General features: G+C 37.4%; 1 protein-coding gene across 1 annotated transcript in view; it reads right to left on the bottom strand.

Moving 5' to 3' along the window:
• The window catches only part of SAMSN1 (SAM domain, SH3 domain and nuclear localization signals 1), a 135,553-nt gene extending 110,438 nt beyond the window's left edge, over nt 1-25,115 (bottom strand). The window contains 4 exon segments of the mRNA XM_021679282.2: nt 2,233-2,270; nt 20,680-20,811; nt 24,998-25,046; nt 25,048-25,115. Of these exon segments, the coding sequence (XP_021534957.2) occupies nt 2,233-2,270; nt 20,680-20,811; nt 24,998-25,046; nt 25,048-25,115 (287 nt within the window).
• Between the last annotated feature and the right edge of the window lie 466 nt (nt 25,116-25,581).

Genomic DNA, 25,581 nt, shown 5'->3' with positions numbered 1-25,581 from the left:
CTGGATGGATCAGTCTGATACCATCTGAACCCACTAAGCAAGTTCACAGTCATAAAACTACAGACAACCAGATATATGAGCTTCCAAAGTAATGCAACAGGAAGCCTACAGTCACTGATGACCTACTTTTAAAATATATACACATGTATCAAACTTGAACATTATCAAGCCCTGAGATCTAACTAAAAAATTTACAGGAAACATAGGGGATAGAAGAACATGTTTTTTTAAAAAAATACCACAATGATACAATCAGCAAAATTCAAAAATGTGGAAAATTCCTCAGAACAAACAATCCAGTTTCTTCAACAAATCAATGGAGAAGGACCTATGAATTAAGAGACACGAACTGAATGCATTGCAGTGATCCTGTTTGGATCATGATTCAAATTAACTATTTAAAAAAAAGCCCCTGAGGCTCTCAGAAAAATTTTAACAGTGACTATATATTTGGCCATATTATACAATTTTTCTTATTTTGTTCTAGTGCAGTGTGGCACTGTGGTTATGTTTTTTTTTTTTTAATACAGTACTTACTTTATAGCAATATATATCAAAAAAATGAATTATGTGTCTGGGATCTGCTCTAAAAAAATAGTGAGGGTTGGAGGGCTGGGAAGTCAAATAGGTAGAAATGAAATAAGATTGACTATAGGTTGACACTTGTTCAAGCTTGGTGATGTGAGTTCATCATTATCTCCTCCTTTGTGTATAATTGAAAATTTCCATAATAAAATGTCCAAAACAGAAACAGAGGATAAGACTACACTGACTCGATCGTGTTAATTACTTTTATGCACTGGGTGAACACACGCGTGTCCTGTACATATAATTAACTTTGTGGTAGCTTGATTGTTTCCCACTATTTATATTCTTGGTAGTCATTAAATTAATGCCAAGTTCACCTTTCCTTAAGTTCAGGGTTGTAAGAAAAAAATCTGTATATATAATTTTTGTCTTTACCATTTTATTATTTTTTTTTAATTTGTCAATGCAAACACTTAGGACACCTCTTGGCAAAGAGTAAGTGTTCCCAAACTGCTATTTATAGTATTATAAGGTGAGGTAGGTGCAGAACAGCATTGAGATGTTATTCCCTTCAGGGGAGTGGTAGACAAGAGAATTAAGGAACTCGAGAGTCTTCAATTTTATTTTAATTGGTCATAATTAGAGGAGCACATTCACTGATTTTGAAAAATCCTAATTCAGTCAGCATCAGGTACTTTCCCTCTCATCCATTCCCCTTTGCCTCTCCATGTTTTGGTGTCCTCTGATCTATAGAAGCATCAATCATAAGCCAGTAGCTGTCATTTCATTTAAGTATTTTATTTAGAATTCCTTATCTGTGGATGGAATGAACAGCTAATAGGCAGCTCAGTTTTTCCCACTGAGATGAGCCCTGCCAAAAAACTCCTTCTTTACGCCTGTTCAGGCTTAAAATGCCACTGTTGTAGTTTAAATAGTTAACTCTGGCTAAAAGACAACAACCCTTGTCTGCCAGTGCTCTAAGCTGTTAATCAACCAATCACCTACTTCCTATGAGTGTGTTTTATATCCTTACTGGGAGAAAGCTTTGAGCAGGAAAGGAAGGAAAGTATATGAAAGCACAGAATACCTCGGGGGCAGGAGAGCAAAGCTGTCCAGAAAGACTCCACCCAGAAAGAATTTCACATATTAATAGTTTGGTCTCAGGCCACTCCAGAGTGCAAGGAAGCTATTCCGTATCATCAGCATCCAATCTGGAAATTTCCCCATAAACCAACTTCTGGCCTCTATGTATTTCCTGCTTATTAGTTAAAATCCCATTACCTTATGCAACATGTGTGTGCCATATCTTCCGGCAGCTTGATGTGCTGAATGTAAAGCCAAGTTTGACCTAAATAACCCAAATCTCTTTACAAACACATTTTTATTTGGATTAGAAGAACCCTTCAGAAGATTAATAGGTCACTGATAGAAGCATGTTTTCGAGTAGGCTCCCACTTTAATGAGCCTAGTTTGAACACGTTTCTTCTTTGGAAATTTAATTTTCACCTCCCTGTGGACAGAAATGTCACAACACAGGTTTCCTATGCATCAGCATAAACAGATAAATGGTAGCAGAGTAAAACATATCTAGATTTGTACATGACAATTTTTTAAAAAGCGCTTTGACAGGAAAACCACTAAAATATTCCATTCAACATTATAGAACTAACAGAACATAAAGTTTTCAAAGTAAACTTGACTTACTTTCTTTTTGGTTGTGCATACTCAAAATTAGAAACTTCCTGAAAAATAAAATACAAAATACAAAATAAAATAATACTACTTGAAGAAATCAGAAGAATTCAAGTATGGTTTGTCTTCGAGGATAATCCAAAAGTAGTTCATTTTGCCTTTTCCCAGTAAAATGACTGGTGTTTCCTCCCTGTATTTCAGTACTATGTCATAGAATCTCAGTTCAAGTTTGTTTATTTGTTTCTTTCTTTCTCTTTTTGTCTTTGTAACTTTGAGAGATGTAGAGTGCTTCCTTTATTAACCAGGGCTTATACCTTATTCTAAGCCCTGGTCAGTCAATAAGGCAAGTCTTTTAAATAAAAACATGCAATTAAATCCTCATAACCTCAAGTTTCCATTCCCCATCAACCCACCAACAGAGATACGCACTAGAGTATGCTAATTATATCACATAGTACTTTCCTTTGAGAAAATTTAATCTATCACAATATCCTGAGTATGTTGAAATACACCTGTGATTCATCTGGCCTTTCTCTTCAGAGCAACTGAATGTTGTGTAAAATCCCTTACACTTTTCGGGGAAGACTATGTCGCCACATCTTTCACCATCCTTGAAAGAGCTAAAACTGCTCCTAGGCACCTTTAAGAACCCTTCAGATTTTCTTGTTATCATTCATCTTCTCCTTCATTCAAAACCATTTATGTTTTTGATGTTCAAAGTGCTTTTTGAACATCTACTATATCATAGGCAACAGACCATGTTGTAGAGAGGTTTGATTGGTGTGGTAGGAATTTGTATAGTAAAGAATATTGGAACCAGTATTCCACATAGGGGGAAAACAGAAATGCAAAAGTGGGGAAGAGTAGTGAATGAAAATCAGAAAAAGGAAAATTGGTTTTATTATTCCAATGGCTGATAGTATCCGTCTGAGCACTGCCAAATCCAGGATAACTTGTCCACTGGAGAGTAACTGAAAAGACTCTTTCTCTAACCCTTATTGTGTTTCTGTCAGGATTTAACTCTCAAGGACAATTTAAATTACCTATTTCAAGCTGCTGAGTAGAGTGTCACTGAAAATTCCAGATGCTGAAACACTCCATCCCTGAACTTGAGGAACAGGTTTTGCCAAGTTAAAATGCCTGGGGATCACCTGAAGGACAATGTCTAGTAGGAAACAGGTAGGAGTAGGGGTAGATACTTGGGAATCAGGAACCAAACCCTGAGGTGAGGTGGGATATCAACAGACCTTTGAGGAGCTAATGGTCACACTGACCACTCCTTCAATTCTCTATGCTTTGTCATCATGTGTCCTAAAAAATAATCCATCTCTATCCATGGTCTTTTTATGAAATTCCCTCAGTGTTGGTCTGGATGGCTCCACACCTCAGCCTGGAAGCCAACTGTGTTCGTTCACCACCATCAGCAATCACACCAGCACTATGAAGGGTCATCAGGAAAGAGGATGGCCATCCATCTTTCTAGTAACACTTTCCTGTCACACATATTTGGAATTTAGCTGGGAAGGAGCAAGTTCCATGTTCACATAATCCATAAAATCTGGGCCAAATATGTCTCAATAATTAGAATCCACTGTTTTGAGTCTAATGAATTGTATGGATTTAGATAAATTTCTTCGGACTGCAAATCTTAGTCCTCAAAATAGTTTCCACCTGTTTTGACTACAGAGAAAGAGGTGTGTAGTCTAGAGTTAACCAATCCAAAAGGTCGACTTGCAATATGAAAGATGGGACACATTAGATATCTTTTGTATTTTTAATCATGAAAGTCACAATACTTTTGAATTAACTTATTCTATCAGTAATTCATTATTTTGGTTTTTGTTTTACACGGGAAAGTTTATTTTGTGCTGCATGAAAAATGCTACCAAAGAGATTAATTCCAGAGCACTCACACAACTTGTGTGCAACGGAGCTCTAAGTGTTTGAGTCTGGGACAGGGGGTGTATTATTCAAGAACGGTCTCCTGCTTCACTTGGGTGAAGCCTTTGACTAATAAGCTAATACAAGCAGGTATTGAGCCCACGCGAAACTAGTCAAATACGTGTGGCTGCTGATCGTGGTAAGAGGTACAGTTAGCTCTGGGCTGAGGTAAGGAGACATCTGGATTAAGACTGAAGGAATTTCATAAGACCAGGGATAGAGATTGGTTATTTTTAGGGCATATATTGGCACAACATTTTCTAGGGACTATCTACTTTGTTCTGTTTTACTGGAATCCGGGTTATCCAATTTTTACTTATGAATCACTTTGGTTTGGGAATTTTTTGTTGAAGAGTTTTTTTGTAATGGATACATTGAAAAAGATTTTGAGGGGTGCCTAGCTAGCTTAGTAGGAAGAGTATTGATCTCGGGGTTCTAAGTTTGAGCTCTGTGTTGGGTGTGGAGATTACTTAAATAAATAAAACTTTTAAAAAAAAGAAAAAAGAAAAGGATTTTGGGTTAAAACTTCTTTTAATCCCTAATAAGATATAAGATGTAATGTAGTTTTCCTTCAGCAACCTGCTTCCTGCAAGATGGCAGAGAGAGTCAAGCACATTAAATGTGTGTCTGAAGTGTGATTATATGGGGGAAGGGGATTACTCAAACAGGGCAACATCTACTTAATTAATAGTACATCTGTTCCCTGGGTGTTGCCTAGTTGTAGATTACTATTGAATTGGTTAAGCAATTTTTAGTACTGCTTGTACCAGACTCAAAGCAGCTGCTTTCCTTTCTGACTTCTGCTTACATAAGCAGACTGCTATGTATTCAGAGTTCAGACCCTGTATTCCTAGAGGGGCAAGTCAAGGAAAGACTAAATACAGCTTTATTTTTAGAGCTACGTGTGTGTGTGTGTGTGTGTGTGTGTGTGTATGTGTTACTCTGAACTCCAAAAAGAAGACACCATTTCAGAGAGTCAATGAAATGATTCTGTCTAGTCCATTAATTTGACACTTGCCATAAATACCAGACAAAACTTGCTCCTGTTAGCCTTCATTTCATTATCCCCTAAATCAAGCACCAATCATTAGTCTTACCTTTCATTCACTAGGGAATTTGTGGCTTAATTTAATTTTTACCCCTGGCAATTGTTAGGAAAATAAAAAATGAAATGTAGGCAAATTATTACAAATGGGCCAGCAGAAACTAAAGAATATGTCCAACATGTGTTATTATTCAAGTAGATGAGAGTAGGCTGTAGGAGTAACATTTTCACATAACTATGCAACAAGGTCGTATTAGGTCAAATGAAAAAAAAATTCAAAATGAAGAAAGAGAAGAAGCCACTTAAGAGAAATTTTGGATACCTAATGCCATATTTCTATTCTCATGCAGTGGTTATGGTTGGCTGTCCTTTGGGGTTGAGTCTAATATGTGTCTGTTTCTTGCTTTATTGGTTTTTAAATCTTACATTTTTTTTTTACAAAAAATATTTTTTAAAGATTTTATTTATTTATTTGACAGAGAGAGACACAGCGAGAGACAGAGAGCACAAGCAGGGGGAGTGGGAGAGGGAGAAGCAGGCTTCCCACTGGGCAGGGAGCCCGATGCGGGGCTCGATCCCAGGAGCCTGGGATCATGACCTGAGCCGAAGGCAGGCGCTTAATGACTGAGCCACCCAGGCGCCCCTTAAATCTTACTTTCAAATCACAAAGTCAAAAAGGAAAAATGAAGTGAATATGTCAGGGATTGTTGTTGCCTAACTAGTGGAAATGTGAAACATGTTTCTGCACCAGAGAAAACTGATTGGCAGTAAATGATGGTGTAAATCCCATGGTGGACTTTTAAGACTGTAGAGATCTGACCTCTGATTCGCAGATGAGTAAACTGAGATCCCAAACGGTAAATTAACTTGTCTAGAGTCATGCATATAGTGCTCTACTTTGATTAAATGTTAGTCATGCTTTCTAATATTATCTTTTGGAATTGTATAATTCGTTCATTCATACATTCACAGTTTATTCAACAAATATTTATTGAGCATGTACTATGTATCAGACACTGTTTTAGATGCAAAGAAGAATTGTAAGTGGTCCTCTCAAATATTCAACCATCAGTGACTGCTGATTTCAGGATCCTGTCGGAGTCTATGATTTTCTTAACTTTGAAGATTAAATGAGCTAGCCTTCATAAAATCCTTACACGATGCCAAACACATTGAAGATACCTACAGATGTTATTTCTCATTAAAGTCATTATTAGTTACATTGAATTCTAATATTGAAGCAAGAGTTGAACATAATACAAATACACACACACACATATGTATACACATAACTTCTCATTAAAATAAGTTAACCCAATTTCTATTGTCCGACTCATTCTCTTGAGAGAATGAGGATGATTCACTTACATAACTGAAATGGTTTTACTAATATTAAAATACAGCAATTCCAAGAATGCCACATCCAAACTTAATGAGCCTGTTTCCAGACATTTCTTAGGTTCCTGTGCTTCAGTAAAGTTCCCACAGATGTTCAAAAAAGACATGGAAATTAATGGAAGTTCCTTTTTAAAAAAATTCTTAGAGACATCTGGCAAAGATGATTATAATGCTCCAAAGTTAATAAAATAGTTTTGCAATGCACCTAAAGCCACAAGAGAGAGTGTGTACACACACACACACACACACAGAAGCATACACATGAGCTATCAGCTCTGTTGTCAAAACAAAGAGGAGGTTGGTGTGACTGAATTACAAATCATCACCCATGGGAAGGAGTCCTACACCCCAATTTACAGATGAGTAAACCGAGGCACAGAGCAGTCGAGATTCTTGCCTAAGGTCACATAATTAGTATGTGGTAAGACTGGTATTTTATGCCTGATGTCTTAGCCAGGACACAATACTACTTCTATACTTGACTGCACAGCTGCAGAATCTACCTGTCATTTAGATCAGAGATCCCACAAATGAGCACTATTGGCCAGAGGGAGAGTGGCTATAAAAAAGCCGAGGAAATATAATGTTATTTCCCACTACTAAACAAAGAACTCAGAAAGTACACCCTTATCAAAGCACTAATATGAATAATTTAGTATTATTTGAAGACAAGTGCATAGACAGCACACTGATGTGTTTTAAAGGCACTAATCATTTTGTGGATGCTGCCGTCATCATCAAAGAATGCCCAGTAATTTATGACAGCACATTTAATTAAAAGTGGGCATTTCAGGAACCACTGAATTTAGATGACAGTCTGTACATTGGAGGTCCCCCAGTATATTACTATAATAATGTTACGGTCCTCAGGGAAAACAGATTTCATCCCCCCATGAGAATGCAATGAAGAAGAAGAAGCAATGTCAGCTCATCCTGATGGGAAAAGTAGACTTTCTTGCCAGCCCGTCCGGCTCCTGTCAAAGAGTAACAACCCTATATAGCTAATGAATTCTGATTTCCTCAAGAGAAGCAGGTGGTGTATGGTATCCCCACATGGCCTGTCATGTCAGGGCAGATCACAGAGCTTGTAGTGCCCGGAGAATGCACAGGTACTGTATCTAATCCATCAGGGACAGAGCTGGTAAATCACATAAAATTTTGCCATTTGTCTACTGGTGTGCTAAGTGAGCTTTCTATCAATCCTGAACTAACAAAGTCCTCTCACAGCGCTATAAATATCCAGGATGACAAAACAAGTTTCCTAGGGGATGGTTATTTGCATTATAAAAGATTCTTCCTTTACAAAAAGATTCCATTCCAGATTTCTTAAAAAAGAGAGCTTTTCTGAAGTATCTTCAAATGTGTCATGATTTATGAAATTATATTTACACAAGGTTTTGGGAAGGGGAATAATGCTTATTAAGTCGCTGCCATGTAGATCATTATCTTATTTCCTCCTCATAGCCACAAATGGAACGAGAGCAGAGAGCAAGCCAAATGAACTTGCAAGAAGTCCGGTAGGAAATGCGATGGGTAAAAATATGAAATTCCAACCTTACAATGAGAAAACACTGACCTGGCACTCCAGAACCTGGCTTGCTTCCCCAGGTCTGCTCCTCAACTGGGCAAGATCCAAAAATTCTCGCAGAGCTTCAGTCTCTGCATCCACAGAATAAGGTTGATGAACGAGAACTTTATAATCTCCTCCAGTAGAAACAAGCCAGGGTTCCTAATCTACAATATTTCAATCCAGAATCAGTACGGATGACAAAAGCTTTTAAGAGAAAATTCAAGTGAGAATGGGCTTTTTTGCTTTACAGCTTTTTCTTTAAAACATGATCAAAGAGATAACCATGGCTTTCATTAGATTCAATTAGTAATTGTATCATAAGCTTAGGAAATAAAAAAGAGAATAAGGCATAATTAACCTTAATCTATTGATTTTATTTTATTTTAACATAAGTCTCTATTTATGAGAGGAGACTAATTAAAACCACCAGAAAGTGTTCACACAGGAATTGGTGGCCGAAGAATCACTGTATGTGATCATAGATATATTGGGTAAAAAAATGAAAATGAAAGAACAGTGCCTTCTTTTTAATGAAGGTAATCTATGTTTTATATGTCAGCTTGTTAGGAGTCATTTTACAATCCAGAAATCAAGAAAAGGATTACATGCACTGTTTTGACACTGACTCCTCTTGTTCATAGCTTGATGAAGACCTAGCTGATGGAATGCCATTGTTAATCTCATTTTCTTTCTTTAGTGTCTGTTATTAATAGCTCTGTCAATGCTGATGCTAATATGGAGACAGAACAAAAAACTCCCAATTTTAATAGTTTGGAGGCAAGTAAGAAATGCAGTTGAGTGGTTAAAATACCAACCTGAGAGTCACCTACCTTGACTTCTCCATTACTCACCTATTCTAAAATGACATGTCACATTTCAATGTGTCCATTTATCCATTTATAAGACACTTGGCTTTAAGTGCTTTTTAAGCTCTTTTGTGAAAGATGCTAGAATAGTGTGAGATGATAATGTCTTAACCACCTCCTTTCACCACTTTTAACTCTAGATCTGCCTTTAAATCTGAACTCTCATCTCTGTGGAACTGGCACCGTTAAACCACAAACCACAGTTACGTTTATAGAGATAACACCTATTAGTGATCATTTATTTTTGTGCCAACCACTGTGCTAATAATGTTAATTATACTGTTACTTTTTATTCTCAAATGATGAATAAGAGTAACAGTTTCTTCATTCTATAGAAGAAATGGGGCTTGAAGAGTCTAAGGAACCTGTTCAAGATCACATATCAAGTAAATTTCAAAGCTGGGATTTTTTTTTAAGGCTTATTTGATCCCCCAATTTTGTACTGCTGACAACTATATTATTTTTTCTTTTGAAATTCCTTCTGAGAATTCTTATAGAAGTCAGGCTTGATGCTTACAATACAGCATTTAATTACATAGCTATTTCTCTCTAGATATTTTGGGCATATGTATTTCTTACTGTAGTTGACATCTGTCATTCACTAAACCTAAAATCAATGTGTAGAAGAGGAAGAAGAGGAGGAAGAGAGAAAAAGAAGGACAGAGGAAGGAAGAAAGGATGGAAGGAAGGAAGGAAGGATGGGAGGGCAGAAAAAAAGAAAAAGAGAGCAAGAAGGAAAGAAAGAAAGAAACTTCTCTTGTTACAAGAATAAGATGTGGGGGTTTAGGTCCTGTCCACCACATCCACCAACCTAAGGCACTGATACAAAACTGACTAACATGGGGCAAAATACAAGCTATGGGCATTCATTTTTAATGTAACAAGTCTCAGCAGAGACAATATGGCTCTGGAGCCTGCCACAGTGATAGTGTCTTCTTGATTTGGCCACTTCCTGATTATGACAGAAGCAGCAGCTCTCTTGGGTGGCAAATTCTGTAGTGTGCTTCTCAGAGTAATTCCTGCAAGCTCATTTAGGTATCAACCTCCCAATAGTTCTGAGTTCTCTTTAACTTGTATTATATTCCTTTCTGATTAAATTAGCTAAATCCATGGATTTGATTATCTGCAAATAACTCTGATCAATAACTTGTCAAATTAATTTTAGTTCCTGTATTAGTTAAATATTGCTGTGAGGGTGTCCGGGTGGCTCAGTCAGTTAAGTGTTTGCCTTTGGCTCAGATCATGATCTCATGATCTGAGTTCTGGAATGTCAGCCCCACATTGGGCTCCCCGCTAAGCAGGGGGCCTGCTTCTCCCTCCCCTCTGCCCTTCCCCCCAACTTATGCTCACTCTCTCCTTCAAACAAACAAACAAATAAATAAATATTGCTGTGTAATAAATAACTCCAAAATGTAATGGCCTAAAAAAATAAGCATTTATTATCTCACACAGTTTCTGTGGGTCAAGAATATGGCCATGACTTAGATAGGTCCTCTATTTCATGGACTTTCACAGGGTTGCAGTCAAGTTGTTGGTCTAAGGGTCTGAGGTCTCATCCAAAGCTTAGCTGGGGAAAGGATCCTCTTCTAAGCTCACTTAATGATTGTTGGCAGCATCCAAGTTTTTGAGGGCTATTGAAATAAAGGCCTTGTTGGCTGTAGGCTGACTGTAGCTCTAGGTCCCTTTCCAACATGGGCCTCTGTAAATGGGATCTTGCTTCATCATGATGTTCAAGCCAAGAAGGTAATGGAGCCAGTCCGCTAGCAAGACAGAAGTCAGGGTCTTTTGTAACCTAATTATGGAAGTGACTTCCTGTTACCTTTCTGTTTCTCTGGAGAACATTGACTAATATAGCCAGGTTCATTAGAGGACATCTTAGAAGTCTGCCTTCTACAGCTCCAAAAGGAAAATAATAGTGTTTTATGTTAGACAACACTCCCCTTCCAAAATAATTAATTTCTTAATTTTTTTAAAGATTTTATTTATTTATTCATGAGAGAGAGAGAAGCAGGCACCCTGCTCAGTGGGAGCCTGACGCAGGACTCGATTCCAGGACCCTGGGATCATGACCTGAGCCAAAGGCAGACGTGTAACTGACTGAGACACCCAGGGGCCCTTTCACTTCCAAAATAATTTAAAATGTATTTAAGGAAACATTTTAGAGCAGCAAGGGGCCTTAGAGATCATCTAGTTTAAATCTATTACCTTATAGAGTGGAAACAGATCCAGATAGTACAAGGACTTATTCAACACTCTTTAGGAACAGAGCCGAGGCAAGAACTGTTTTCTCTCATAATGCTCTTACCACTGACCCCTGAATTATCCCAAGGTGAAGGCTGAGAATTGCACTGGTGGCTGAAGACTGATTATAGTGCAGGAAACTCTTCGTGGGCAGATGAACTATTGGTCAGCAAGGTTGTTCTTGAGTTGCTCCTCCCATAAGTGGGTAATGGTTTTGTGCTGGTGCCTCCTCACCCTCCAACCCAGATTCCTTAATGATCAATGGCACACATAGCCAAGACAGCAGGCTGGGGTCATGGATGCTGCCAGTGGCTATGGAGCACAGCAAAAATAACTGGCCATATGGGGATTAAACCCCTGACCTTGGCCTCATTAGTGCTGAGCTCTAACCAACTGTTAGACATGTATTGTATTGTTTGTCTTTAAAGCTACCTTTGAATCTGCTATATTACTTTCTCATTAACATCTGGTGGCTGGGAACAATTTAATTGATTTCCACAGTGCTTTTTATCAGTACAGAATGTTGATGAGTGATTAAACTTGCATTTTAATAATATTTAAGTTAAAATGAACTCCCCCAAACCAAAACGAAAACCAAAAAAACACCTTGAAATAGGAATTAGGCAAACAAGAGTCCCTGTGATAGATTTTCTTGTTCACTGCTGTCTACACATGATGGGAAATCTAGGGTTGAATTGTCAAACATTGCACTCAACCTGAGTGTTCATGATTTGAGGCAATTTGTGGAGATTAAAATCTTGGGTGTTCTAATGCATATCAACAATAAATCCTGTTGCTTCTTCTTGTCCAGCCCAGTAAAAATCAATGCTTTTAGGTAAGGAGTGTTGATTACAAATTATTTTTGAGCAGTTATTTTAAAACGACATCCGAGCTCAAGTGAGAGTTTGACTTAAAGTCATTTAATCAAGGATATTAAATTAAAGGATCACTCTGCCCTGGTGTGATAGGTTGCAGAAGGAAGGAAAATGAACATTAACATGCATTATGCCAGGTGCTTAACGTGTGTTATAACATTTGATCCTCACTACAAACCAAGAGGCAGACATTTTTAGCCACATTCTATTGCTTAGGAAATTTAGGGTCAGAGAAGTTCAATAACATTGTCAAGGACACACATTTCTCAGCCGCCTAGGGAGCAAGAATAAACTCGAGTCTATTAACTGCATTGCCCATCTCAAGTTCTTTCTGCTATGTTCTCTATATCATCAGATTATATTTAGCATATATATTACAAGATCGGATTCTTTATCCTCCTGTCTTCTGCTCCTCTTCACTTCTTATCTCCCAAAAGCACTCTGCCACTTACCTGTCTCTTGCCTTCTCTAACTCTTGCGTATACACACATTCATACCTCTCTTTCTCTCTCTCTCTCACGCACACTTCTGGCAGAGGGGCCAAAGGACAAGATAAGTATTTGGGAAGCCAGAACTCCAGTCTTGACTCCATCTGTCTCTCCATACAAGTCACTAATCTCAGTTTCCTCATTGGATAACACACCTGTTCCCTATTGTCTCATCTCCTTCTGCAAGTATATAATTAAATGTTTATCATCAAGTATTTTTATATGTTAATATCTATACTTCCTTAAGTGAAGTGGAGTATGATATTATCTGGTTACTTTGATGCCTCAATACCACCAGCAGTTTTCAAGCCTCTCATCCTGCCCTGCCCAATACAGAAGCCATTACTAGCCTCATGTGGCTATTGAGCAATTGATAGATGGCTGGTGTGACTGAGGAACTAAATTTTAATTTAGCTTAAATTAATTTTAATTTAGAAACTGAAGCTGGGTACAAAATACACAACCTTTATGATTTCACTTTAACCATTGACACTTTAGCGTCTGACTTAAGATGCATAAAATACAGGCAAAAGTCTTAGTTTAAAAACAAGAACGTAAAATGTTTCATTAACATTTTTTATTAATTACATCGTTTCTTTTTAAAGTTTTTCATTGTGACTACTAGAAAATTTACAATTATATCTGTGGATTGCATTATATTTCTACTGGACGGGGCTACTCTAATCCTTTCTTACTGATACGGTAGACCCAGAGGAGGGTCTAGATGTATGTGTCTTCAGGTGATCCTGAAGCCCAGCTGCTCTTGAGAACAACTGCCAAAAGTCGTAGCAAAGTCTTTTTATAGCGGCTCTTTTGTTTGTGATTCAGGTGTTTTGTTTTGTTTTTTAAGATTTTTTATTTATTTGAGAGAGAGAGAGAAGGAGCGAGAGAGCGCATGAGCAGGGAGAGGGAGTGAGAGAATCTCAAGCTGACTCCACTATGGGGCTCGATCTCAGGACCCTGAGATCATGACCTGAGCCCAAATCAAGAGTCGGACGCTTAACTGACTGAGCCACCCAGGTGCCCCCGTGGTTTAGTTTTTACTGTAATAGTATTAGTCTTTTTTTTTTTTTTTTAATCATTCCTCTCCATCTTAACTGGAAAAAATCAGAAGTCTTAATTTATCACCACTTTATAAGACCCAAATATTACAGAAGAGTTGTAACTCATTTTAAATGTTAGGATAATACTGTAAGCCTGGAGTAGGGATGATGTAAATTATTTTCTACAGATACAAAGGAGAGCCACCTTCAGAAAGCTAGCCATCCTCCCTGTCCATAGCAAAGGAGTTCCAGAGGTGAAAGGGCACTGATTTTCTTTTTTTGTTTTGTTTTTTTGAGGATGGTAATGCCAATTATAATAAGTATGAAAAGTCTCAGAAGGAAGGATGGTGGACATAGTAGAATAACACTTAACATCTCCTCACCTTCCTTCTGGTGTGCCTTCATCCACCAGAAGCCAAAAGGCTAAAAACCACATTCTACAAGTTTCCTAAAGCCTGGAGAACAGATATAATTTAAGTCTGGCAGAATATAAGCATCCATGTGACATTTGAAAGGTGGGATGTGACGTGGAGGCCACCATCTTATGTTAAGAGATGAGTGAAATTCCATTTATCCTAATGTATCTGAAATATTCTCATTTCAACAATTAACATAAAAATTGTTAATTAAACTGTTTTATGCTTTTCTCATACGAAGTCTGTAAACTATGGCATGTATTTTACCCCTCCTGCCATTCACATTTGGACCAGCCCCTTTTCAAGCACTCAGTTGCCCCTTGTGTTTGTAACTGCACAGCTCTAGGGGTCAGTAAACTTTTCCTCTGAAAAGCCAGATAGAAATATATTAGGCTCTGGGGGTCAGAGGCAATTTCTGACAGGCTTCTTTACTTTTTTTTTTTTTTTTTAAAGATTTTATTTATTTATTTGACAGAGACAGAGACAGCGAGAGCAGGAACACAAGCAGGGGGAGTGGGTGAGGGAGAAGCAGGTTTCCCGCTGAGCAGGGAGCCCCATGTGGGACTCGATTCCAGGACTCTGGGATCCTGACCTGAGCCAAAGGCAGCTGCTTAACGACTGAGCCACCCAGGCACCCTTGCTTTTGTTTTTAAGCAAATCTTTTAAAATGCAAAAGTGGCTCTTAGCTCATGGCCATAAAATCCAGGCCCCCTCAGGCTGCAGTTTGCAGCCTTTCTCAGGTTCTTTAACTTCTGCGCTAAATCATTCCTGCATGTGGAGAGGAGGAGGATCAAGAGGAGATTGTCTTCCAGCAACAGAACTCAGCTGAACCTATACAGGGGATTGTTATTCTATAGAGAAGGACACCGAGGTCTAGAGAATTTGAGCAACTTTCCCAGGTCAAATAGCTGGTAAGGATGAGAACTCTTATTTGCCCAACTCTAAAGCTCATGCTTTTCGACACTGCATCATACATACTTCATTATTTAAAAAAAATTTTTTTATTTAAATTAAATTAGCCAACATAGTACATCATTAGTTTCAGATGTAGTGTTCAATAATTTATCAGTTACCTATAACACCCAGGGCTCATCACATCATGTTCCCTCCTTAATGCCCATCACCCAGTTACCCCAGCCCCCACCCACCTCCCCTCCAGCAATCCTCAGTTTGTTTCCTATGGTTAGGAGTCTCTCATGGTTTTTCTCCCACTCTGATGACTTCCCCTTCAGTTTTCCTTCCCTTCCCTTATGATCTTCTGTGCGGTTTCTTATATTCTACATATGAGAGAAGCCATATGATAATTGTCTTTCTCTGATTGACTTATTTCACTTAGCATAATCCCCTCCAGTTCCATCCATGCCAATGTAAATGGTAAGTATTCATCCTTTCTGATGGCTGCGTAGTATTCCATTGTAGATATGAACCACATCTTCTTTATCCATTCATCTGTTGATGGACATCTCAGCTCTTTCCACAGTTTGGTTATTGTGGACATTGCTGCTATGAATATTGGGGTGCAGGTGCCCCTTCGGATCACTACATTTGTATCTTTGGCATAAATACCTAGTAGTGCAATTGCTGGGTCATAGGGTAGCTCTATTTTTAACTTCTTGAGGAACCTCCATACTGTTTTCCAGAGTGGCTGCACCAGCTTGCATTCCCACCAATGGTGTAAGAAGGTTCCCCTTTTCCTCATCCTCACCAACATTTGTTGTTTCCTGTCTTGTTAATTTTAGCCATTCTGACTGGTGTAAGGTGGTATCTCATTGTGGTTTTGATTTGTATTTCCCTGATGCCAAGTGATGTGGAGCATTTTTTCATGTGTCTGTTGGCCATTTGTACGTCTTCTTGATGGAGAAATGTCTGTTCAATACATACTTCATTATTAAGACTTCCTTTAGCTTGATTAATGGAACTTCACTGATCCATTCATTTAGCTTACAAATATTTATTGAATGAATATTTGTGCAACATATAAATAATAGGGACATTGCCCCTACTCCACACCCCAATTTAAAGCTCATTTTGAAAAGGCTCAAATTTCTTACCAATTTAATTTATGGGTTACAAAATATAAGCGAAAATTGACAATTATTTGCTTACTTCAGTCAATACAGACGGCAAACTGGATAATTCAGGACCGATCCAGTTAACCCCCAATTGGCAGAGGTACAAACATTTTTTTTTTTTAAAGATTTATTTATTTATTTATTTGACAGAGAGAGACACAGCGAGAGAGGGAACACAAGCAGGGGGAGTGGGAGAGGGAGAAGCAGGCTTTCCGCTGAGCACAGAGCCCAATGTGAGGCTCGATCCCCGGACCCTTGGGATCATGACCTGAGCTAAAGGCAGACGCTTAATGACTGAGCCACCCATGTGCCCCTGAAGTCTTGTATTTTAAATTGATTTATCTTTAGACCAGCTCTCCATTACCAGCCCCTCATGGAACTGTAATTAAAATGGAAGCTGGATATTTCAGATGTTCCTCATTTAAAATCCCAAAATACTGAATAGACGTTTTTCCAAAGAAGACATGCAGATGGCCAATAGACACATGAAAAGATGCTCAACATCACTCATCCTCAGTGAAATTCAAGTCAAAACCACAATAAGATATCATCTCACAGCAGTCAGAATAGGTGGTCTCAAAAGGACAAGAAATAACAATTGTTGGCAAGGATGTGGAGAAAAGGGATCCTTCCTGCACTGTTAGTGGGAATGTAAATTGGTATGGCCACTGTGGAAAACAGTATGTAGGTTCCCCAAAAAATTGAAAATAGAAATACCATGCGATCTAGTAATTCCCCTTCTGGGTATTTACCCAAAGAACATGAAAACACTAATTCAAAAGGATACATGCATACCTATGTTTATTGTAGCATTGTTTGTAATAGACAAGATAAGGAAATAACCTAAGTGACCATCAATAGGTAAATAGATAAAGAAGATGTGTTATATATATACACAATGGAATATTACTCAGCCATAAAAAGAACAAAATCTTGCCATTTGTGACAACAATGAGACACCTAGAAGGTATTACGCTAAGTGAAATATGTCAGACAGAAAGACAAACACCATTACTTATATGTGGAATCTAGAAAACAAAACAAACACATGAATAACAATAACAGAAAGAGAGACTCATAAATATAAAGAATAAACTAGTGGTTACCAGAGGGGAAGCGGGCAGGGGATAGACAAAATAGGTGAAGAGAATTAAGAGGTATACACTTCCAGTTATAAAATAAGTTGCAGGGATGAAAAGTAGAACATAGGGAATATAATCAATAATATTGTAATAACTTTGTGTGGTGATAGATGGTTACTATACTTATCATGGTGAGCATATCATAATGTAGATAATTGTCAAATCACTATGTTGTGCACCTGCAACTAATAGTATATGTAAACTATACTTCAATTAATTTTTTTTTAATTTAAAAAAATCCTCAAATAAACTTCTTTCCCTTTAATACCTATTCAACCCTTAAATGTGAAGTTGATCTACACTGGATCATCTCCTCTGGGAGTCTGGATTATCTTATATATAAGATCTATATAACTATATGCATCTATATAACTCCATACCTTGTTTAGAACAGTGTTTTCTACCTCACAAAACTCCTAATAAATATGAATAAATAAAACATGTTTAAGGGAAGCCAGGAAGCCTAGGATTCCTCTCTCATTTTGATTTTTCTTTTCTTTTCTTTCTTTTTTGTTTTTTAGAGAGGGAGAGAGAGTAGGGGGGAAGGAGAGGGAGAGGGAGAGAATCTTAAGCAGGCTCCATGCTGAGTATGGAACCCAGTGAGGGGCTTGATATCACAACCCTGAGATCATGACCTGAGCTGAAATCAAGAGTCAGACATTTAACTGACTGAGCCACCCAGGTACCCCAGATTTTTCTTTTCAATTCATATGACAAATGATATTATTTTTAGTATGGGCTATTAATTTCCACTGTTAACAACTAGATATGCTGTCTGGTTGCTTCTAAAGAGTCTGAGTATGAGAGCACCTCTCCTCTCTGGGAAGATTACAGATACATCTGGGTTGAGGACTGGGAGCTTGAGATATAACTCCATGAACTTTAGGGGTGTTTTTATAATATTTCTAGAACATGAATCGAAAAGAATACTTTTTTCTGATACTGTCAAGACTAGTCCAAAACTTTTCTTCCCTTGATTTAGGGGGGAAAAAAAGGAAGTGAGAATACTAGGGAAAAAAAATGATCCATTCTTCAGAGGCTCAGAGAGAAAGTTCTAAATCACTAAATGTCATTTTTTCAAAAGACTGATTTCATTTTATCCAAGCTATGGAATCATTTTTATTAGGAATAAAATGTCAGTGGTAATTTGAAAGGACTGGTACAATTTAACAATTAATAGTAGAATCAGGGGTGCCTGGGTGGCTCAGTCGTTAAGCGTCTGCCTTCGGCTCAGGTCATGATCCCAGGGTCTTGGGATCGAGCCCCGCGTCGGGCTCCCTGCTCTGCGGAAAGCCTGCTTCTCCCTCTCCCACTCCCCCTGCTTGTGTTCTCTCTCTGGCTGTCTCTCTCTCTGTCAAATAAATAAAATCTTAAAAAAAAAAAAAAAAAAAGAATCAATGGTTGAACTGGTTGCCTTTCAAAAGTGTATACACACACGCACATACACATTTATGCTTGTATGTATGCATAAATTTTAAAATTAAATATGGAGATATATATCTATATACATGATATGCATAACTATATACATATATGTGTGTGTTCTATATATACACGGAGAGAGAGTTGTAGCAATTTAAATCATGTTTTCATTATTCTCATCTACTTTGCAATGTAAGGAAGTTTGATAAAAATTCTAGTAGACTGCTTGGCCACGAACTTGTTTATTTTTCATGCATATTTATTAAACTAACACATTTAAGGAAATATCTTCAGGCTCTTCAGCCTATTCAATTTTTCTTTTTAATTATAGAGTAAAAATGCTTACAAACATTTTGCAATGTCAATTGAGAGTCTCCATGTAAGTCTCACTCTCTCACATTAATATGTAAAATGTATTGCTGCTTCCTCTTCTGCATATCTGTCAACATCAACATCTTCATGGATATTGAAAAGGGTATGATTGAGGGAAGAGTTTCCACTACACTAAATTTTTTTAGATTATTTTTACTGACTGAGACTTATTATTGAACTTGGTTGCTAACTAATGTGACATTGCTTACATCTGTAAGCTACACAAAAAAGGTTTTCAAAGAATGTCCCCCAGGAATAAAACGGGTAGGTGTGAAGGTAGGTATAAAACTTGAAGGTACTTTTCTGGATTTGAATCCTGGGTCACCCTTTTTTTAATTGGGAAAGTTATGTAACCTTTCTCCACATTTCTTTTTTTTAAGATTTTATTTATTTATTTGAGAGAGAGAGGACACAGAGGGAGAGTGAGAGGGAGAAGCAGGCTCCCCGCTGAGCAGGGAGCCCGATGCAGGGCTCAATCCCAGGACCCTGGGATCATGACCTGAGCCAAAGGCAGATGCTTAACCGACTGAGCCACCCAGGCGCCCCCTTTCTCAACATTTCTGAACCTCTCTAAAGTTATTGTGAGGATCAACACAAATAATGTCATATATGACATCACCTACTTATAAAAAAGGACTCGGATATTAATCTTTGTGTTGTTATTGGGGAAAAGTATGATCATTCCCTATAAGTATAGGGAAGTTCTTTATTTGTAACAGACATAGGATGTTTTGTATTGTACTAAGCCACAAGAGAAGCAAAATAAGTTTGTTAGTATGGGATTAATTTAAATACAGCACAATCAACTATGAGAACAGCCAGCACTGTTAAACAGGGACAGGGCCAATTTTGCAGAGCACTGAGAACTCTCTGCCTCTAGTAATTATAAACATAATTCAAAAAAACTATCTGCATTTGCATTCTAGTAATACTCATGCTTTGTAAGTTCACGGTGTGTGTCCATAAATATAAAGAGCAGCTTAGTAAAGTGGTTAGCACAGATTTTAAAGCCACCACTGGTATGCTGCTGTTGGCACTGGAGATAATGAACAAATAAATATTCAGGTATTGTAAGCCTATTATTAAACCACTGGTAGCTCGAAAATGACCACGGTAGAAGCATTTACACCCAGGCAATCGGCAAATGCTACAAATCTGGGGTTCCCTCCCTCCATCCCAAAGACCTGATTACCAGTACCCTAGTGATGAACTACTGAGGCAGACCCATATATCTTTAACTGCCAGCTTTAACACTTCATGGTATATAGCCTTTAGCAAGTTATTTTGCTTTCTCTCCTGCAGTTTCCTAATCTCAAAAAAGATATATTTCTTTGTCCTAAGGTTGCTTTGAGGATTAACTGAGTTAACTTATATAATACATACTCTATAAATGGCAGTTTATATTAATAAGCTAAAATCATGAAAGAGACAACAATGAAGAGAAACTCAGAAACCAAAAGTAAATGAAGAACTTTCAGTGGTTTTTGCTGTATTAACCGGTATCATGAAGCAAGTGATCCTAAATATATAATAGAGGAGCAATCCACAAAACTCGAGGCTTCACTCACCATGAAGAGACTGTCGTGTGCTTTTCCACTCTCTGCAAAAGGTGAGATAAGAGAACCAGTCCTGACAGAGGTGCTTTCTCGGTTAGTTTGTTGCTCTGGGACTGGCTCATATAAGCTGTCCATGGAGCCTTCCTGCAATAAAAGAGATTTATGACGCAAAAAATAAAATGATATTTCCTGGAAAAGTCTTCCTTTTTAAGATTTATTTATTTATTTTAGAGAGAGAGAGCACACAAGCAGAGGGAGGGGCAGAAGGAGAGAGAGAGGGAGAGAATCTCAAGCAGACTCCCCGCTGAGCATGAAGCCAGATGCCGGGCTCCATTTCACGACCCTGAGATCACGAGCATATAAGGATAATGCGAAAACACACAGAACATTCACGTAGAAGTGTGGAAGGTATATTAAGATGTTACAACATAATATTAATAGGTATTTAGAAAAATAAAATGACAGAATTTCCTTGTCAGTTCAAGAAAAGTTACAGACCAATTTTACTTATAGTTTTAAGAAATTCTAAATGAGATGTACACATTTAAATTTAATTAAATTTAGTAGTCTGCATAAAAATACACCATGGTCTGGGGCGCATGGGTGGCTCAGTCATTAAGCGTCTGCCTTCGGCTCAGGTCATGATCCCGGAGTCCTGGGATTGAGCCCCACATCGGGCTCCCTGCTCTGCGGGAAGCCTGCTTCTCGCTCTCCCACTCCCCCTACTAGTGTTCCCTCTCTCGCTGTGTCTCTCTCTGTCAAATAAATAAATAAAATCTTTAAAAAAAAAAATACACCATGGTCAATCAGTATTTAACATGGGAATATAAGGATGTTTCAACATTTAGATGTCTTTTTTAAAATATTAAACAGAAAATTTATTGAAATTTATTGAAATAATAAAGGTATTTGAAAAATTTATTATTCACCTGCGATAAAATCTTAGCGAGTGGGGAAAAGACAGGACTTCCTTAACCTCAGTAGGATTATTTATCAAAAGCCTCGGGAAGACTCAATTAGGAGTAATACCTGACTGTGAGAAACAGGTTTAGGTGTCTGCTGTTATGGCATTCTTACTTGTCAATGTGACAAGAAGATAGAGAAAAGCTGAGAATGATATAATTACCAAAGAAGAGGAAAACTTACAGATTATCTGTATGGGAAATCTAAGAAAAAAACATAGACTACCAGAATTTTTTTAATTCAGCAAAATTATTTACTTGCAATATCAATATCAGGAAGTCAATAATGCATCTATAAATCAGCAGAAACAAATTAGGAACAAATAATCACAACAGCAACCAAAATTCTTAGATCCCCAGCAATAAATTTAGTAAAAGATGTGCATGAATTTTATAGAGCAAATTATACAATATCTTTTTTTTTTTTTAAAGATTTTATTTATTTATTTGACAGAGAGAGACACAGTGAGAGAGGGAACACAAGCAGGGGGAGTGGGAGAGGGAGAAGCAGGCTTCCCGCGGAGCAGGGAGCCCAATGCAGGGCTCGATCCCAGGACCCTGGGATCATGACCTGAGCCGAAGGCAGACGCTTAACGACTGAGCCACCCAGGCGCCCCAAATTATACAATATCTTAAGAGTCCATAAAAGAAAACTTGAATAAATGAAAAGCTACACATGTTTGTGGATGGGAGGACTCAACTCCATAATTAAGTCAATTTCCCCTAAAGATGATGTGAGATTAAGTCCATTTTAACCAAAATCCCATCAAAGATTTTCATATTATTTGAAATTTACCTAGAAGCGCAAAGACTTAAGAAGTCCAAATTTTGAAGAAGGACAAGGGGAGGGAATTCTGTTGAATAAGATGTCTCCCTTAGCATTAGAATTACCCTAATAAAAGAACAGGTAAAAGGAAAGGGGTAGAGATAAACCAAAGGGATAGAATAGAGTCCAAATAAAATAGAGGCAGCATTATTACAAATCACTGAAGAAATGGTGCAGGGATAATTGATTTGTAACTTTACTGGGTTACAAAATCATGTTAAACTCAGTAACTATACGATGAGCTCAATAAGAAAATCATCCTGCTTCTAATGAGCAAGTCTTCTAAAAGCCTTATCACAATGTTAAAACTGTAAGAAAGATTCTGGAGTCAGAGTGGCATACATAAAAGGATATCCCTGCCTCCCTTTTGAAAGACCCCATTTCGAGTTTATAGATCCAAGATAACAGCGATCACCTTTAATGGATTATTTATAGGATCCTTGGTTCAGAATGGGTAGTTCATTAAGTTTGCTTTATTATTTCTCTTAAAAACCCCATTTACTAAAAGATTTACAATTTCCCCCTACACTTAAATAAGAGAATGCTTAACTCTTTCTCTGGCTTTCTTTAGTGGTAATCTTTACTTGATGCTTAATATTTAAAACCACCTCCTTCCTACAGATTTAAAGATCAATATAGAAATATACACCTCTACTTTTTAATTCTGAAATCATTCTTTCCACTAAATCAGTGATTTTTATTCTCTTTATTTTAAATGCCTGTCCCATATGTTCACATTCCTATAGGCACAGACAAAATGTTTTGAATTATGCACAAATTCCTGGCGAAAGCTGTAACCCCACCCCTTTGTCACAGCTCATAACAGCACAGTAGGGTGTCACAACACCCTGGTTGAGAGCCCATACGCTAAACAATTTTATTTATTTACCCCACAGGAAGAAATAAAAAGCACCTAAAATAGTTTTGATTTTTTTCCAAGTACCTTGTGGACATTTTATTATGAAAGCCATTAACTTTGACAAACTTTGGAATGCTTGAACAAAATATTTCAGTGTTCATGATGGTTCCATCTAATCAAACATGTTTCCGAACAAGAAAATGTTTAAGGACAACTTTAAAACACGGAAAAGAGTTGCAGTCAGACTGAGTCCATGAGGCATGGTGTTGAAGCAATCCTTTTGGAGTACATGCTCCTTTCCCTCAATTGCAGAGAAAGACAGTGATGCTCATTAGATGGTTAGATTTCTTCAATAGCAGGACTAAAAACGTATGCCACACTATGCTGAGCCATGCTATGTTACAGTAACATTAGCATACTGATTATAGAGCCATTCCGAGTGATTTCGGAATGCCGTCCTCTCTGCTGCTACACTGCCTATTTCCATAGGAAGTATATTCACATAAATCACATACAGCTCTTTTAGATCGACTAGAAAAGAATGCACAATACCACTTAAATCACCTGAAATGGGATTTCTCTAGTCAGATTTATCCGGCACAAAGCAAAGTTGAGCACCGGCAATTATTTTGTAAATTGGGACTATATAGGCAATCAGAACTCGATGATTCAGCCTGCCACAACTCACAATTGCATTTTATTTTTCAAGATGCTCCAAGATTAAATCCCTTATCTTGGCTTAAAATGCCTCCTGTTTAGGTATTACAACCTATGTCAGCACCATCTCTAGCACTTACGTTAATCTTATTTGCAATTTGGAAAGAAAACAAACATCAAAGTAAACCATTTTATTTCCACAAATGACAGGGATCTCCCATCCATATCTTGAAAAACCAATGAATAGGCATAATGTACTGCTGCAAACACAGATAGAAATGAATAAAATTATTTTTGAAATTCATTTTTAGCATTGGCAGATGGTCACAACTGCAGGTTAGAGTTATAAAGTATTTCCAGATCTATGACTACCTGCTAACTTTCACTGATCCACTTCAGGCTAAACCAAAAAAAAAAAAAAAAAAGGTAATAATGTAAAAAAGAATTTGAGAAGTGCTTATAACCTTGAATGAGCACATCTGCAGGACTGGAAATAATCTATTGTACCTCGCATTTACAGTACTGTGTGACTCAGAAAGCTGCCTCCATGGTAGTTTAACATAGCCAACATTAAACGGAATTCATTATTCAAACAGTAAAGAGGAAATTTTGATCTCTAGGATATCTCAGAGCAAGGCAAGTAACCTAAATGCAGCATATTTTGCAAAAATTTTTCTCATATTTATAATAAATAAAATAGTTCCTCAAAAATGCCGTTTATATTTCTTAGAAATTCAGCATCAAAAAAAAATTCAGCATCAAAATGTTAAATAACTAGTAATTGTTTTAGATAAATGTATATGTATATATATATTTTTGTTAAATTACTTGCCTCTGAATGAGTTGGCTTAAGTGCTTTAATAAAAACATCCTTTTCTTCTTTCTCATGTGGATTTTTTTTATGAGACCCTAAATGTATTAATTTATCACCACATAGGAGGTTTAGGGTATCCCTAATTCCATTCCTTTTAATTGATACAATAAAATAAAAACGTGGATATCAATGATGCATGTAAAGAAACTCACCAGTGAAAAGCAGAAAAGATTCATTTTCGTAGGCTTCGGTCCCTTGTTGCTGTGCCTGAGAATGTGATCACCCCTTGTAGCTCTCTCTTGGCTTCACAGCTGTTTGGGCAGTTCTCATGGGAGATTATCACAGAGTAAAATCCCTGCCATAATCCAGGGGATTCAGAGACCAGGATCAAATAAGATAGGTCTTTATTGAACAAACAATTTTCTAAACTAATGAGGAAGCCTGAATAATAAAATGAGAGAAGGAGACGTACCATGTTCTGTGTAAACAGATTTCGAAGGTGGCAATAATATTACTAAAATCTGACGGAAAACTGCAGTGAGAACAATCATAGACCTAGCTAACTAAATTGAAAAGATGAAGCAAACCTTGAACAAAAAGACCACCCTTCAATATAAAAGTAGCACCTTCCCTTCAAAGGTGGTAGGTCAAGGCCGTGTCCCATGTGTGCCTCTCTATCTCCATCACTCTATTACCTTCCATTAATTAAAAAAAAAAAGTTGGATCTTTTCTATGACAAGATACTGAAATAAGTACTTTTTATGGTGGTAAAATAGACATAACAAAATTTACCATT

The sequence above is a fragment of the Neomonachus schauinslandi genome, chromosome 1, assembly GCF_002201575.2.
Source record: "Neomonachus schauinslandi chromosome 1, ASM220157v2, whole genome shotgun sequence".
NCBI classification, from domain to species: Eukaryota; Metazoa; Chordata; class Mammalia; order Carnivora; family Phocidae; genus Neomonachus; species Neomonachus schauinslandi.
The sequence above is the reverse complement of the archived record's forward strand: the minus strand, read 5'-3'. Positions and strand labels throughout refer to the sequence as shown.